The sequence below is a fragment of the Tiliqua scincoides genome, chromosome 1 (assembly GCF_035046505.1).
Source record: "Tiliqua scincoides isolate rTilSci1 chromosome 1, rTilSci1.hap2, whole genome shotgun sequence".
NCBI classification, from domain to species: Eukaryota; Metazoa; Chordata; class Lepidosauria; order Squamata; family Scincidae; genus Tiliqua; species Tiliqua scincoides.
The window spans coordinates 67,212,259-67,227,208 of NC_089821.1; the positions used below are offsets into that span (position 1 = coordinate 67,212,259).

Genomic DNA, 14,950 nt, shown 5'->3' on the forward strand with positions numbered 1-14,950 from the left:
TGTGGCTCTCCATTTCCTTGCTAGGTGGATCTTGCTCCAGTGAGTTAAATAAGGTTGTGAAAGTTTTGGGTGTAGTATCAGTTAAATACAATTCAGTGAACAAAATCAAGGTTTTAAGAAGCATTCTATTGAAACATATCCCCAAAGGTATTAGTCACCATTTTCCAAATGCTTACTGCTTTACTTCAAAGTTCTCATAAAGGAAATAACTCTCCTTTGTCCATATCACCATACCAATGTTTGCTTTCCCCTCCACTTTATATATTTTGGAAATGATCTAAAGAGACAGCTGTCATGGAAGAGAGCCCTTCCCTTCTGCCATGTCATTCAGCTTGCATGCACTACATGCCCATACACCAAGAAGTGATTGCTTTCAACAAATGGTTTCAGTTACTACTCCCTCTTCTGTTAAAACCCTTTAAGTGCCAATACGCAGCATGGGTACGCCACAAGTCAGCAGCCAAAAGAGACACATGTGTGTATCTGTAACACTCATTGTGGACGCTAGCCTTACAGGGTGCTTGAGGGTTGTGTTGAACACACAAGTTCTACTGTCTGTTCTATTAAAAATGGATTTAAGTTGGAAGTTGGCAGCAAGTAGATAGGATGTTACTGTCTGAGGAAGAGAAATTATTCTAGCTATTCTCGCAGAAGGTGCTGTCTTAACTAGAAGTGGTGAAACTCCTGGCTGAGAAAAGGGATCATGCCCTCAAAAGCACTGAACTCTGAAATTACTCTTGATGGGATCAGTGCTAAGGGGGATGTTTCTTGTAACTTTTGAAATGCAGGATGTATACGTTTCATGCTCAAGAGTATGGTAACCAATCAAGAGAATTTGTCATTGTTCTCTGAGTTAATGGTGGTTTCCTCCAAGGTCATACGTTATGCAATTTTAACAGTGACCTGAAAGCTGACTTCTATATCCTGAACTATGATATGAGATTGTGCCAGAAGCATGGAGAACTGTGTATTGTGTTGTTTTTTTTTTTCCTGCAAGGTCACCCTCTGAGTAAAGTCAGCCGTGCTTTATTTGCATTGTGTGTAATCTGCATGTTTGTGTTTTGATAGGGATGGAGCCCTGTGGTTGTGAGTCAGAAGGATCCAAAGATGCAACAGAATGTGGCTTAGCCAGCAGCTGACTTTGCTCCTTCCCAGTATGGGATCAGCATTGTCAAAGGGATTTCAGCACCAGCCTTTTGTCCATGTTGTTGAGTATTGGGAACTGTTCAGTATTGGGAACTGCACACAGATGAATGTAGCAATCAAATGCTGGGACCAGAGCATATACTGTGTGGTTTCGAAAGCAGCAGGAGATATGCACATTGTCCTTGCTGATCAAGGCACGTGCCTTCCCAAAGACTATGCACTATAAATCTATGGTCTCACAGGTATTGGGTAAACCTCCTTTTTAAAGCTGATCCAGGCCTGGTCCAAGCTGGACACAGGTGCCTGAGGTAGTGCTGATCCCTCGCTTCCCCCACCCTGCACCACACACACACTTCCTGCAATTGTTCATGCTGCTTTTTAACTGGCTGGGCAGGGTGGATTCTTCTCCCAGGATCCTCACCACCTGGTCAGTTTATGATAAGCAGTTCCAGAGAGTAGGCAGCAATGGCAGCTCACTCTGGGAACTCCTTGTGGCTGCTGGTCCCTCCCCTCCTTCTTTGCCCAATTCCGCCTCCATGACCTTTGGTAGCAGGGCAGGAGGCAAGTCCTTCCTAGCTCATGGACTCACTGCCCCTTCCTCAGAGTGTTCCCCCTCTTTGTTTTGCTGATTTGTTTTGAAATAAAGTAGCAGGATGGGGCTGGAACAAAGATGCTGGGAGGAGCCTGGTGGTTCCAGCTAGAGCAGCCTCCAGGCTACCTCTCTCCCACTTTCAAAAGAGGAGCAAGCTTTCTTTTTTTGGAAATAGGGTGGCACTTCTCTTGGCTTCCTGGTTCCCACTCCTGGTTCCACTGTTCTATTTCAAAATGCAAAGTGACGGAACAAAGAAGAAGAAATAAGCGGGGGGAAATGGGAGCTAGGTGATGCAGTTGAGGTGGTCGATGGGCACAGATCTACTGCCTGAAGTAATCATTTCACCTAGCCCAGTGGTTCCCAAACTTACCCTGGTCACAGTTGTCATGGGGCCTGCACACAGCTGAAAAATCTTGTGGTGCCCCTGTGACTTCACCACAAGAAAAATCTTGTGGCGGCCTGGAGCACCACCATGGTGCACAGTTTGGGAACTAGTGATCTAGCCTTATGGGTGTGTGGGCTAGCCCTGAACTGATTGCTTGCTTGATGTTAGTAAAAGATTTTTCTCATCAAAGCATGGTCAGAAGTTTTTGATGAAAGTCCAATTTACTTGCATGGTGGCGTCTGAGACCAGTAGTAGGAATGGGATATGAGAAAGGAAACAGATGGTAGTTTTGAATTTGGGACAGACAAAAATAGAAAGAGTTGTGCATTTAGCTGGACGGGAAGCAGCCTGGGAAAGCTGCTCTTGCTTTGGACAGCCTGATGCAGCATTCACAGTTGTGCTTCCTACTGCAGGTATCTGCTTTCTTCCAGTAGGCTCTACTTGTATATTGATGACTGAAAGTGAGATTACAAAAACATCGTCAGTCCCCAGTGCCCTTTCTTTGAAAGGGAGTTAATGCCTGTAGCATTGCCCCTGAATTACTGGGGAAGTTGAGTCTCTGAATACAAAAAGAGAATGGAAAAATTGTGTAAAACAAAAGTCACTATTCTTATTATTTATTGACTTCCACCCCACCTTTCTACAGGAGTATTCAAACTGGTTTACAATGAGAGTAAAACAACACCAAAAGGGCAATAACAAATAAACCTGATAAAATAAATCCAACCAAATCTTAACAAGATCAAATTAAAATAGACTAAAACATCAGGAATTCCTGTTACTGATGCTGCTGTTAGCCTGATGACCAGCACCACTCTGAAAAAGCCTGCTGAAACAAGATTGACCCTGCTGCCTATCTAAAAGTGGGCAGTGATAGGTCAGGCGTACCTCTCTTGAAACTGAAAAGGCCTCTCTTGGGGCTACCCACCCCCTGTACACTTGAGGAGCTGGAAAGAGCCTGAAGGAGGGTCTCCAAATGGGAACAAAATTATTGAGCAGATTCATATGAGCAGAGGGGATTCATGAGATAATCTGGTCTTAGCCCAGTTAGGACTTTAAAGGTCCAAATCTGCACCTTGGATTGAACCGGAAAGCAGACTGGTAACCAGTAAAGCTAGTAAAGGTTAGTGTAATGGTTGGGCGGTTTCAACCCAAACTGTGGTAACTGAACTATATACTAACGAGTCCAATAGATTATGCATGCTTTTTATTTATCTTCCAAAATATGTAGTCTAAGTGCTTGTCTAAGGCCCTGCCTATTTAGCTGACAGAGTTCAAAGCCCGCCCATCCCTTCCCCATGCTGTTACCACATGGTCCAAGCAGGAAGGAACATTTGAGTCACCTCATGCGGTGGTGGAGACTGCTTTGCAGCAGGAGTTTCACCACTGCTGACAGGAACTATTGAGGCAACCTGTAACGTACATTTTCAGCATACAGTATACATGTTCTGATTCCATTGGTTGTCTTAGGGCTCCTCCAGATGATTATTCCTTTCTTCAGTTAGTGAGCAGGTGTTAATATCTTGATCTTGGATCCAGAGAATTTCCTTTCAAGTAACGCTTTCTGTGGCAGCCATTTCCTCACAAAAGAGCAGAGGAAGAAGTGGCTTTTGCTTAGCCTTGAGAGCTTCCTATGGAAAGGTGGGCCACAAAGTGTTCCTGATAAAAAGGCAAAAGGAAAGCGAGAGACCGGAAAACATGACACAGACAACCAATTCCCTCAATGGTAGGGTGTGATGGGTGGGTGCAAGTGGGCAATGTTTGGAGGAAGGTTCAGGACAGTAGAACAATGCAGGAATCAAAGTCCCTTTTCAAGGCTACTTTTAAAATATTAGAGCCCTAATGAATAGGCTCCAGAGTCAGTTGACTGCTTCTCCTCACAACGGCCTCCCAGTGTCTGGCTGCTCCGGTACATAGGGCTGCTGGAAGTATCTGGATGCAATGCTGTGTCAGTCACCTGGGTGGGAAGGGAAAAACAGATATTGTTGTCGCCTTCATTAGGTGGGGGAGATCTTTGCAGCTTGCAGAACTCTGAACAATTCAACTCACGCTGTCCTCTACTAGCAGCAAGTCCTCTTGACATAATGCCTGAGATCAAGAGCATAATTTTCCTGGAAGCCTATATCTTGGCATCTGTCCCCTGCCTGCCCTACAGATCTAAACTGCAAGCCTAGAGAACTCTCACACTCTTTTCTCAAAAATGAATACAACTTATGCATATGTAATTAGTATAACTTTTATACTACTTTGCCCAATGAGCATGCTTTGTCCCAAACCAAACATCTAACTTTTCTCAACACTTGGAATTTCTTTGAGATATGTAGTGATTATTCTAGATCATCTCATAAGCTTCCATCCAGGATGGCATTTGAATTAGCTGATCTTCCTGGCCAAGAGACTGAACTAATTGCTAGGTGGGTGAAAACAGGTTTATGAAAACCAAAACACAACACTGCTTTCTGCACTTCTCATTTTTGTGTAAAAAACAAAAAAAACTCCAAATCTGCTAAAAATAAAACCAGTTTATTTGGTTTTTATTATTTAATGGAAGGAGGGTGCATGGGTAATGATTGTGGCTGCATTTGCTGACATTATACCACATATATCACCTACCTAGTACACTTTTAAAGTGATTATAATGTATGATTATAATGTAAATTTTGAATAAAACTACATACACTGCTTTCTGCACTTCTAACTTTGGAAAACACTGAAATTTGTGAATAAATAAAATCATTTTCTCCCACCTCTACTGACTGAATAACTATTAGTCTGTTCCAAGTAAACCATGCAAAGCTCTCGTCAAAATAGGCAAGTCTGATTTGCCCTGAATTCCCAAGTTTTTGTAGGTTCCTATTTTAAATTGCTAGCAGTGCAAAACTTATTTCTTGCAGGTGGCCAGTGAAACAGAATTAACTCAGTCTTTTCCCCTACGACAGTGGTTCCCAACTTTTGGTCCAGGGACCACAAGTGATCCGTGAGACCCTGGGAAGTGGTGCACAAGGCCTGGGGGGGGGGGGAGATGATCACCTTTGATCACTTCCAGTGTCTCTCCAAGAGAGTGCTCTCCCACGAACCGCTGAGTGTCTGCTGTGGTATAGGTAGACTATTTGCCCTCTCTGGTTGTCCAATGCTTGTTGAAGTGCCAGCTGTAGTCTCTGGAGAAGCATTCACTCAGTGAGATGCTTCCCCATTGACCAGCAGAGAGGGTGGAGAATGGACACCCCCCCCCGCAGAAGGTACTTCCATTGTCTCGCTAAGCACCTCCCCCATGGGCTACCAAACTGAATTGTATTTTTTTGTGTGGTGAGGATGGAGGAGGTTGCATGTGGTCCACGACAATTCCAATTTTTGCCTCGGTATTCCATGGGCTCCTAAAGGTTGGGAACCACTGCCCTGCAGAGTGTGCCTGTCAGGGCTTACAAATTATGAGGAATGGTTTGAACTGCTAACTTTCAGGAGCAAATTAACTCACATCAGGAAAGGATAAGCTTCTTACATCCTTTGCCTATATTGTTTATTTTCTGCATACTTTTTGTATCTAACCTCTTGAATGGTTGAGATGGATTACAACAATGTAATACGTTTGAATTTACAGGTCTCCTGTCTGCCCCCATCTAAAAAGACATGGTAGACATTCCTAGAGGACTGCGGTCTCTTGCATTTACTGTGTTACAAACAAACTAGAGCAGTGTTTCTCAAACTGTGGGTCAGGACGCACTAGGTGGGTCATGAGCCAATTTCAGGTGGGTTCCCATTCATTTCAATATTTTATTTTTAATATATTATACTTGATGCTACCATGGTATGTGACTGCAATTGGGGAAATGTAACAGATCTGTCCTTTTAATAGGCTGCTATATGTATGTTTTTAACAATGACAGTAAATGGGACTTACTAACTGGGTAAGTGTGGATAGGACTGCAGCCTAAGATTGTTAAAACTCTTTCTGCTTGAAGAGGTCACTTCCAGTCATGACATCACTTCTGGTGGGTCCTGACAGATTCTCATTCTAAAAAGTGGGTCCTGGTGCTAAAAGTTTGAGAACCACTGAACTAGAGGCTATAGAAAGAATTCAGGCCCTCTGCTCAGAGCAAGCTGTATTGTGTAACAGAAAGTGCAATGATAGGAAGGAACTAGGAAGCAAGTGTGCAAAAATCTGAAGGAGTCATGTAGCCATTCCATTCCCAGGCATGAAACCAAGAAATGAACAGCATTTAGGAGGGGAAGCAGATCCTTGCAGGATAAGGTTAACAGTTATTTCTCTATTTTACTCATTTATATCAGGCACTTTTTATTCCCAAAACTTAGAAGGGTTCTTGAGTGGATCCCACACATTCAGCTGTCTGAAAGAGAGTCACAAGCTACATTGGTTAGAAAACCCTAACCCTGGGCAGTTTCCTGTGTATCTCTTAGCTTTAAGTTTCCACTGAATGCTATCTGTGTTGTGTACTTAAAGTATATAAGTAACGGTCTGATCTATTTTGGGCGCTGCTGTCTGAGGTGAGCAGAGTCAGCCTTTTGCTTGCAAAATAAAACACTGCAATTAGCTTTACTCTCTCTGGTTCTGTGTTGCTTGCGGCTGGACAACAAACTAGTCCCGGTGTGACCCCCATGGGTTTAATAACAGAACCTTTATGTTTGAAAAGCAGCACAAAAATACTGTAAATAAATGTGAGCAGGAGAAGATTCAAGGCACAGATGAATTGAAACTGAACCCAGGAATATTAGGGCAGACAGAAATGGAGGCAAAGCAAAAAGCCAAACCAGGGAAAGAATTCAAGGAAGGCCAAAGACTCAGGGGAAAAGTTTATAGTGTATATACTAACTATACATTTGTGTACAGAGTTTCTAGTACACACACACTTTTCATATACTGTATCTTGCTTACAGTACTTGTGTAGGAAGAAAATAGGATAGGAGTTAAATGTGAGTTGTAGTTGTCGTCCCCATCAAGCACACTGAGCCCTACAGGAGGCTCAGACACAGCCCAAGGATGTCACTGTCTACTCCATACAAACTCACCTCTTCAAACTTCTTGGCCTTGTACTGATCTGCTCCTTTCAGGAAGTTGAGTAGAATGATGTCACACAGGACAGTCCCCTGAGAAGAAAAAGACATAGGTGAGATGGCTGCTAGGATTTGAGAAGGCAAACTGGTACAACAGAAAGACTGGCACTGTGAACACCACAGCCAATGCTACACAATCAGCATTTTTGATTAATCTTATGGTAGTAGAAGTGTGAAATGCTAGTTCAAATAAATGTGTAAGTTTACCTAAGTGTATGTAATGGCATGATAGCATTTTTCTACGGGCTATATTCTTCAAGGTAGGTTAGGTTATATTCTTCAAGCCCCTTTTTCTAAGCTTAGTCACAATGGTCATTGGCTCTTAGAATATGATTAGAAAGGCCTTCACAGCTGATATTGACATATGGGAAAATCTTTACCCCTCCACATCACTGAATCTTCCCCAAGTCTACAGAAGCTTGTGCAACAGAAAAAGACACTTGGGGGCTTTCTTTACAATTAAAGGGAATCTGCACTGACTGCAGTACTGTACTTCTGAATGTTTCAGTCTAGCCCCATCTGTGTGCATAATGTGTTGTAGTCTTGCTTCAGGAGCATTGAAAGTAAAGGAGGTACCCTCTGAAACCAAGTTCCATGCCAAGCAATGGTAGAGTAGCACTAGTACAGCACATAAGAGGGAGCATGCTGGATCAGATTGAAGGTCAGTCTAGTCCAGCATCTTTCCCCCAGGAAGCCATTGCTATTTTCCTTTCTTCATGGGGTGGAGGGAGGGAGCAGGCTACAGTTTCTCAGTGGCGAGGGTAATGCACTCTGCAGCCCTAAGTACAACGAAAAGCACTTCAAGTGCTGAGGAAATGCACTGTCCAACAGAGGTATAATCTTGGTAGAAGATGTTGGCAGTATGTGTGGCAAATGCAGACCAATGCATTATTTGCACTTGAACAATCTGGAAAGGTCCTGTCTGGGAAACAAGGGAAAGAAAGCATGATGCAGTGGTGAAGACATGGAGAATGGAGCTGCCACACAAATATCCAACAGATGCCCCCGGCATCATGTAGCCACATTCTACAGAGCAATCAATGTTCTAGATGAGGAGAAAGAATTGCATCTTTTTCACCTTCAAAATATTTTCATTTGAGTGCTGGCAGCAACGGTTTGTACAGTATGTAAACTGAGCACTTGCTTTACTAAAAACCAACTTTAGAAAAGCTTTCACTTAAACAGAAAATAGGAGGGAAGAGGGCTTTATTTTGTAACTCTGAGGGTCTTTGAATGTCTAAAGAATGATAGCATTTCTGGATACCTGAGATCTGTTTGGTGCAGAGCTAGGCAAATAAATGTTCTAACTGAAGAACAATGAAGGAAGCTGATGACCAGACACACTCGGCTGAAATTAACATGAACGGTGGCCCTCAACAAACAAACTATTCAATCAGCAGGGCAGACTGGGCTATGGTCTGGATCTTGGAATTTCTGCAGTTTTGGCAGAAGGGGGTATCTTGGATTTTCCAGTTGGATGAATCTACCTCAGTGGTTCTCAAACGTTTTAGCACCTGGATCTATTTTTTAAAATGACACTCTATTGTGACCCACCTAGGTTTACAGACTTTTAATAAAGGAGATCTAGAAAGAAATATTTATTTATTTATAAGTAGCAATGACCAGAAAAAAAGACCCTCAAACATTTATCTACCTATATTTACACATGCTTGCAAACTGCAGGAGCTGGGCTCTTTGCAGGATCACTAGCAGTTACAGTATCTGATTTTTGGATAGCCTCAGGGCCTGAGGCAATTAGTTATCTAATGTTTCCATCACTCTTTGGTGACCAACAAAAAATCAGGTGGTGACCCACTCCCCACCCACAGTTTGGGAACCGCTGATCTACCTTGATCACTTGGACTGTAAGATATTCTGTAAAACACTCTGTAAAGTTTTGTTTTGCACTAGCTAAGAAACTTTATCCTGAGGCATTGTGCTAAGTTTGGACAACAAGACAGATCTTGCCTATTGACGATTCTCTCCTAAAGCATACCAGGTTCTGTGGAATAGACAATGAAAGGAGACAATTGACAAAACCTTGGGAAAACCAAAATACTTACCACCCCAACAGATGTAAAGGCTGCCACAGTATTGATAAGGGTTGGGATGATGTTGAACTTCCCAGCCTGAGGCATCAGAAGGCAAAATTAGCATATATTAAAAAGCTTCAGTTCAAAGAAGTAGGAGTTGGCACAGGGGTGAACAAAATATGAAGGCAGTTGACTGGTTTTCCTTGCTTCTCCTGAGAAATGGTACCTCTGGCCATTCATTTAATATGTCTTCCTGTGTCATGTAGGGTTCCCTTGGAAAGACTACTGGATGGTCCACTGATCTTTGAACATTTCAGATTACCATCTTTGTTTTGTGCACTAGTGGCGTTTTAATTGTCACGGATCCATCATTCCTCAACAGCAAGATTACAATAAGGGGGCCAGTTTGCTTCACTCTATATCTATTGTTGATCATTCTGAGAGAACAGGAGCCCTTATTATTACTCATGGAGTAAATAAGAGACTTGCCAGTTTCTGTGCAACAGGAAAAAGGGGGAAATATACAGAAAGCAGGAGTTTTAAATCACTCCCTGTACTTGTATCCTCAGATGGTTTCCTGTTCATATCCAACAAATTGACTATTAATCCCTCCCTGACATACTTATCAATGACATACTCTCAAATAAGCACTTAATAATGCTTTTATTTTTGCCCTCTAGGCATTGGGGTGAGAGTGGGAGAACACGGTGTCTCATATAATATAAAACTCAAATACCTATTTTCCAGTGGTGCATAGCACACAAGACTATTAAGCCTACACTGGTTTTGTAGAGGAGAGGTTCAATTCAGGGTCAGATTAATGCAATAGATACAAATAGGCTTATTATGTAGGGAATCACAACATTTGGAATTCAAATCCTAAAAAGGAGGACTGTCATTCTCGATCTGGCTAAAATGTACACTTTCTGAGTCTCCTGATAGAAGCATCCAGATGCTTTTCTAAGGGCCCAATCCTACCCAACTTTCCAGCATTGGTGCAGTCACAATGCAGCCCTGGGGTAAGGGAACAAATATTCCCATACCTTGAGGAGGCCTCTGTGACTACCCCTACACCACAGGATACTGTGCATGCCTCATTGACATGGCTGTACTAGCACTGGAAAATTGGTTAGAATTGGGCCCTACAATCCTAATACACTCTTACCTATGAGTAAGTCCCACTTAAATAAATGGGATTTACCTCAGAGTAGACATGTATAGGATTGTGATGTAAAAGTCCTTGGTCAGCAGGGACACAGCAGCCCCAATACAAAAACATTAGATATGTTTCTCCTTGATTTTGCAACCCTTCATCAATCATTTATTGTACTTTCAAGTGTAACTTTCCAAAGTTTTCTCAACTTCTCCCTTTCTTTCAATCACATCTGCTCCAATATAGAACCAACTCAGAGATTTCATTTGCAGCCCAACCTGATGCATATTAGCTCCAAAGCAAAGCCCACTGAGCAGAGTAGAACTTACTCCCATGGATGTGTGCATCAGATTGCAGCCACAGAGACTGTGAAATGGTCTTCTACAGCTACCAAGACACTGCTGTGTACAGCAGAGCTTCCCTTTATTGTGCATCTCCAATATTGATTGCCTCTTTCTGTCTGGAACATTCACTTTCTTCCTCTAGCTTGCTGGAACCAGTTTTCCATGACCTGTGCTAAGGTCAATCCTACAGTTCTCTTCTGTTATTTTTGTTTCCAAATAAACTATGTATAGCCACACAAAGTTCATCTCACACAGCAGCCAGACCATGTGTAGTTAACTGAGAAGGCTGCTGGGTTACCATATCAATAATAAGGATATTATATATTTAGCATGTTTGTATTTAAGGGAATTCTTCCCTCTGCCTATAATGGGAGTTTAAGTCATACAAGCACCACCTACTAGAGACTGGAAACAGCAGTAGGCTGAGAAATCTCTGGTCATGAGCCAATGAGCAACAACGGACCATCTCCACCACAAATTGAAGACATAAAGCCTTCTCTCAGATGGAGCACTTTCACTGTGAAACACAAAATATGGCTGGAGACCATGAGAAACTTTCACCTTTTTCCAGGGTCAGCAAGTAACCGAGAGCCCAATCTTAAGCATGTCTTCTCAGAAGTAAGTCCCATTGCAGTCAATGGGACTTACTCCCAGGAAAGTGTGGATTGGGCTGTAAGTTCCCTCAGAAATACATTCTTTTCTTTCAACTAAACAACTGGGCAGGCCAGTCATACCAAACTCCTCCTGAGCCGATACTGTTGTGCCAATGGGGAGCACATTGCATCCTGCAGGGAACTTTCAGGTTCTGGAGGCCTTCTCAAGGTAAGCAAACATTTGTTCCTTGCCCTGGAGCAAGCATCTGCTGCCCTGATGAGTCTATTCAGATCTGCACCGCTATTTTGCTGGTGCAAGCCCAAGTGGACTCGGGTAGGCGAACTGAGAACAGGAAGGCTGTTGTCGTTGCTGCTGGTGCCTATATTGCCCCTCTTGGCCTCTATCCTGCTGGCCCCTTGCACTGACTTACTGGTGGCAGGCCATGCTGCATGGTGTATCACTTTTTGTGACAACCGGAAAGCATGCTGTGCCACCAGAGTGTGCGTTCCAGTGATGCAGCAGGCCATTAGGATTGACCCTAGTCCTATCCCGGTTTGGGCTGTACTGTGTAAGCATTTGTGACAGTGGAACACAGTTCTGCTGAAACAAAATGGCTGCCAATAGCGTGCAGGGCACTATGCCGGTGCCCATTTGGGGAGCACTGGCACAAGAAGTAGCTGCACTCTCTGGACATTACGACACTGCTTGGTCACCATCAGACCCCACCACAGCCACCAGAGCAGGTCAGGCAGGGGCACAGAGGGGGCAAAACTGGGCAGAGAGGAGGGAATTGGGTGGCTGGACTGGGAAGCTGCAAGATGAGGTGGATCCAGTGATGGTGGTGTGTGCTGGATATAGATGACATTCGGCAGCCAATCACAGCACATCAATCCCAGTACTAAAGCAGCTCCCACAGAGACCAGGGGAGCAATCCTAAAGCCCAACTCCCTTGCGCTGGCCCAGGAGGGGCATAAACATGCTGTAAAGCACGTCTGTGCCTCCTCTACAGTTGGCTGGGATGGCGCAGGGATGTGTGCTGGCCCGCAGAGGTTGAATCCAGCCTTTGCACTGGCTTAGCCAGGGAGGCTTTCATCGCCGAGCTTGGCTGATGGAAGGGTCTGGAGTGGGGGGAAGGAGATGAGAAGCAGGCCAGAGGGAGGCATTCTGGGGCAGGGGGAGGGTTGTCCTGGGGGCGGGCGGCCGGGGCTGGGACCCTGCAGATATGCCAGATCCTAGCCCCCTTTCCCAAGCAGCGCAGAGCAGCTGCAAGCCGCTCCACTCCCCTCGGACTAATGCCACCTCCAGAGTTGGCACAAGTCCGAGGAAACCCATTGGGGCTGCGGTGGCTTACCCAGGGGTGAGGGGAAGAGTTTCCTCTTGCCCCTGGCTGAGCCACTTTGGGTCCCTATCTTGTGCTGGATATAGCGCTGGCCTCCTGGCCTTCTTGTTCCAGCGCAAAATAGGATTGCGCTGCACAGCTCCAATGATAAGACATGTGGCATGGGGTTACACAGCTCTGGAGTCTCATAGGGGAACTTTGGTTATGCAAACCATGGTGAAAGTTTACTTGGTGCACAAAGGGAACATTTTGTGCATTCCTTTATGGAGATACATTTGAAGCTTAATAATATTTGTGCTGCCTTTTGTGATGCACATCTTTTGATTATGGAAACATTTACTGATTATTGGCTGACTCAAAAAAATTAAACTGGAGAGCACCTCCACTATGCGCAAATAGCAGGATACACAGCTGCCAATTTGGAAAGCTTATCCTACTATAAGATTTCTGTTCCCTTTGGTCCTAAAGGTTGGTTTGTATAACCAGGAATGATAGACTGTCTATTTGACACCCTTATGTCTGGCAACAAAACTGATTAGCATTTTAGTTGGAGATTATAAAGAGGGAAAACTGCTCACATTCCTATTCCCTGAGCATGACAAACAGTGTATTAGAGCAGGGGTCTCCAAACCGTGGCCCAGGGACCAGATACAGCCCGCAGCAAGCCTCTTTCAAGCCTGCAACCAACCTCTTGTCCCCTGAAAGCCTCTGGCCCACTCAACTGCACATGACCAGAACAGTGCTCTGATTGTGTCCGGAGGGTGTTCTGAGGGCCAGAGGGGTTGAATGAATGAGCCCATTCATTCATTTATTCACTCATCTAAGTTCCAACTTTAATTTATTTATTTAAATTTTATATTTAATTTTTTTTTCTGGCCCTCCACACCATGCCAGATATTTAATGTGGCCCTCTGGCCAAAAAGTTTGGAGATCCCTTTGTATTAGAGGGACACATGTATTAGAGGAACGCATGGGCTGAATTCCTGTGTCTGATAATGGAGACTTGTTCTTTTTTCATAGCAGAAGTAACTATGTCAAACTAATTCAGGTTCACAAGGGAGCTGAATAACATATGTGTCATGGCAGTTCAAACATTCTGAGATTTGGATGGGATAAGATGGGCTCAAATGATGTGGTATGAGTCAGATACTCCCATGGGCATCTTGCAACTACACCTTGAAAGTTCGTTCTCTCCTGCCAGATCACCCCCTGTTTGGTTCTAGTTTTCTCTGGTTTGCATGGCTGCCCTGTCACACTCACATTTCCATAAACCAGGACATCAAAACGAATACCATATGCCTTCATCAGTGTGCGGTACTCTGTTCCATTCTCTCGCTGGTAGTACTTGGCATACCTGCAGGCAAGGGAAAGGCACGCACGCACATGCATGCAAAAGAGTAATTGGCCTGTTAATTCCAGCAGCAAAGATATACTTGTATGTATGCATACATGCAATTAAGGGTTACCATATTTCACTAAATCAAAGCCAGGTGGTCTAATTTGTACAATAAGCGAATCACTTGCTGTACAATAAGCGTAAATTAAGTGGCAGATTGGGGTGGGGTTTAAGCATCGTGGCTGCATTTCCATTCCAAAGTGCCCTTCTCCAATGCTGCTTTGTAGAAAGGACGTGGTCCATTCGGCCTTTCTTGCACATTGTTGAATATAACATGTTCTGTTGCATGTAACTATTGCATGTAACAGCTATACAGTCTGACTTTGATGAAATGTCAGAGCATAACTGGCAGACTATATGCCTGTCACTGGGTGCCTCCTGGCATTTCAACGTGTGGTTAGAAGACACGCGGGCAGTAATTTGCAGGTGATGTACTGGGGTATTTGAAAGTGCATTGACAAAATTGCTAGGTGTGCCATGAGAATGCAGTCAGAAAAACTAAATAATGAAAATATCTGATATGTCCAAAGTACCCACTTACTGGGAGGCTGCCTGTTGATTTTCTGCATTAACTTATCTGGCCCATCCTCACCTCCTTCCTATTGGCATCTGTTGGGGGCAGGCTGTGCTGCTGTATATCCACTTCTGGCATGACTGGATCACTTGGAGAGCAATACTGATCCAGTGCTGGGCCAGCACAAGTCTCTTGCACTGGCCCAGGAGTGCCACAAACGTGCCATAAAGCATGTTTGTGACTACGTTTGAGCCAGTGCAAGGACATGCGCTGGCTCTCAGAGGCCAGATCCAGGCCCTGACCAGGTAAGTTTGTGCTGGCCAAGGGAGGCTGGCACAGGGGGTGGAGAGGGTGGTGGGAGGGTGGAACGGAAGGGGCATTTTT

At 44.1% G+C, this 14,950-nt stretch overlaps 1 protein-coding gene across 1 annotated transcript in view; it reads right to left on the minus strand.

The window, feature by feature from the left end:
• Nucleotides 1-3,954: 3,954 nt before the first annotated feature.
• Nucleotides 3,955-14,950, minus strand: part of P2RX3 (purinergic receptor P2X 3) — a 33,205-nt gene continuing 22,209 nt past the window's right edge. Inside the window, exons 9-12 of the mRNA XM_066635376.1 lie at nt 13,917-14,010; nt 9,257-9,322; nt 7,149-7,226; nt 3,955-4,080 (exon numbers count right to left, since the gene is read on the minus strand). Coding sequence (XP_066491473.1) covers nt 3,955-4,080; nt 7,149-7,226; nt 9,257-9,322; nt 13,917-14,010 — 364 coding nt within the window. The remainder of the gene's footprint in view (nt 4,081-7,148; nt 7,227-9,256; nt 9,323-13,916; nt 14,011-14,950) is intronic.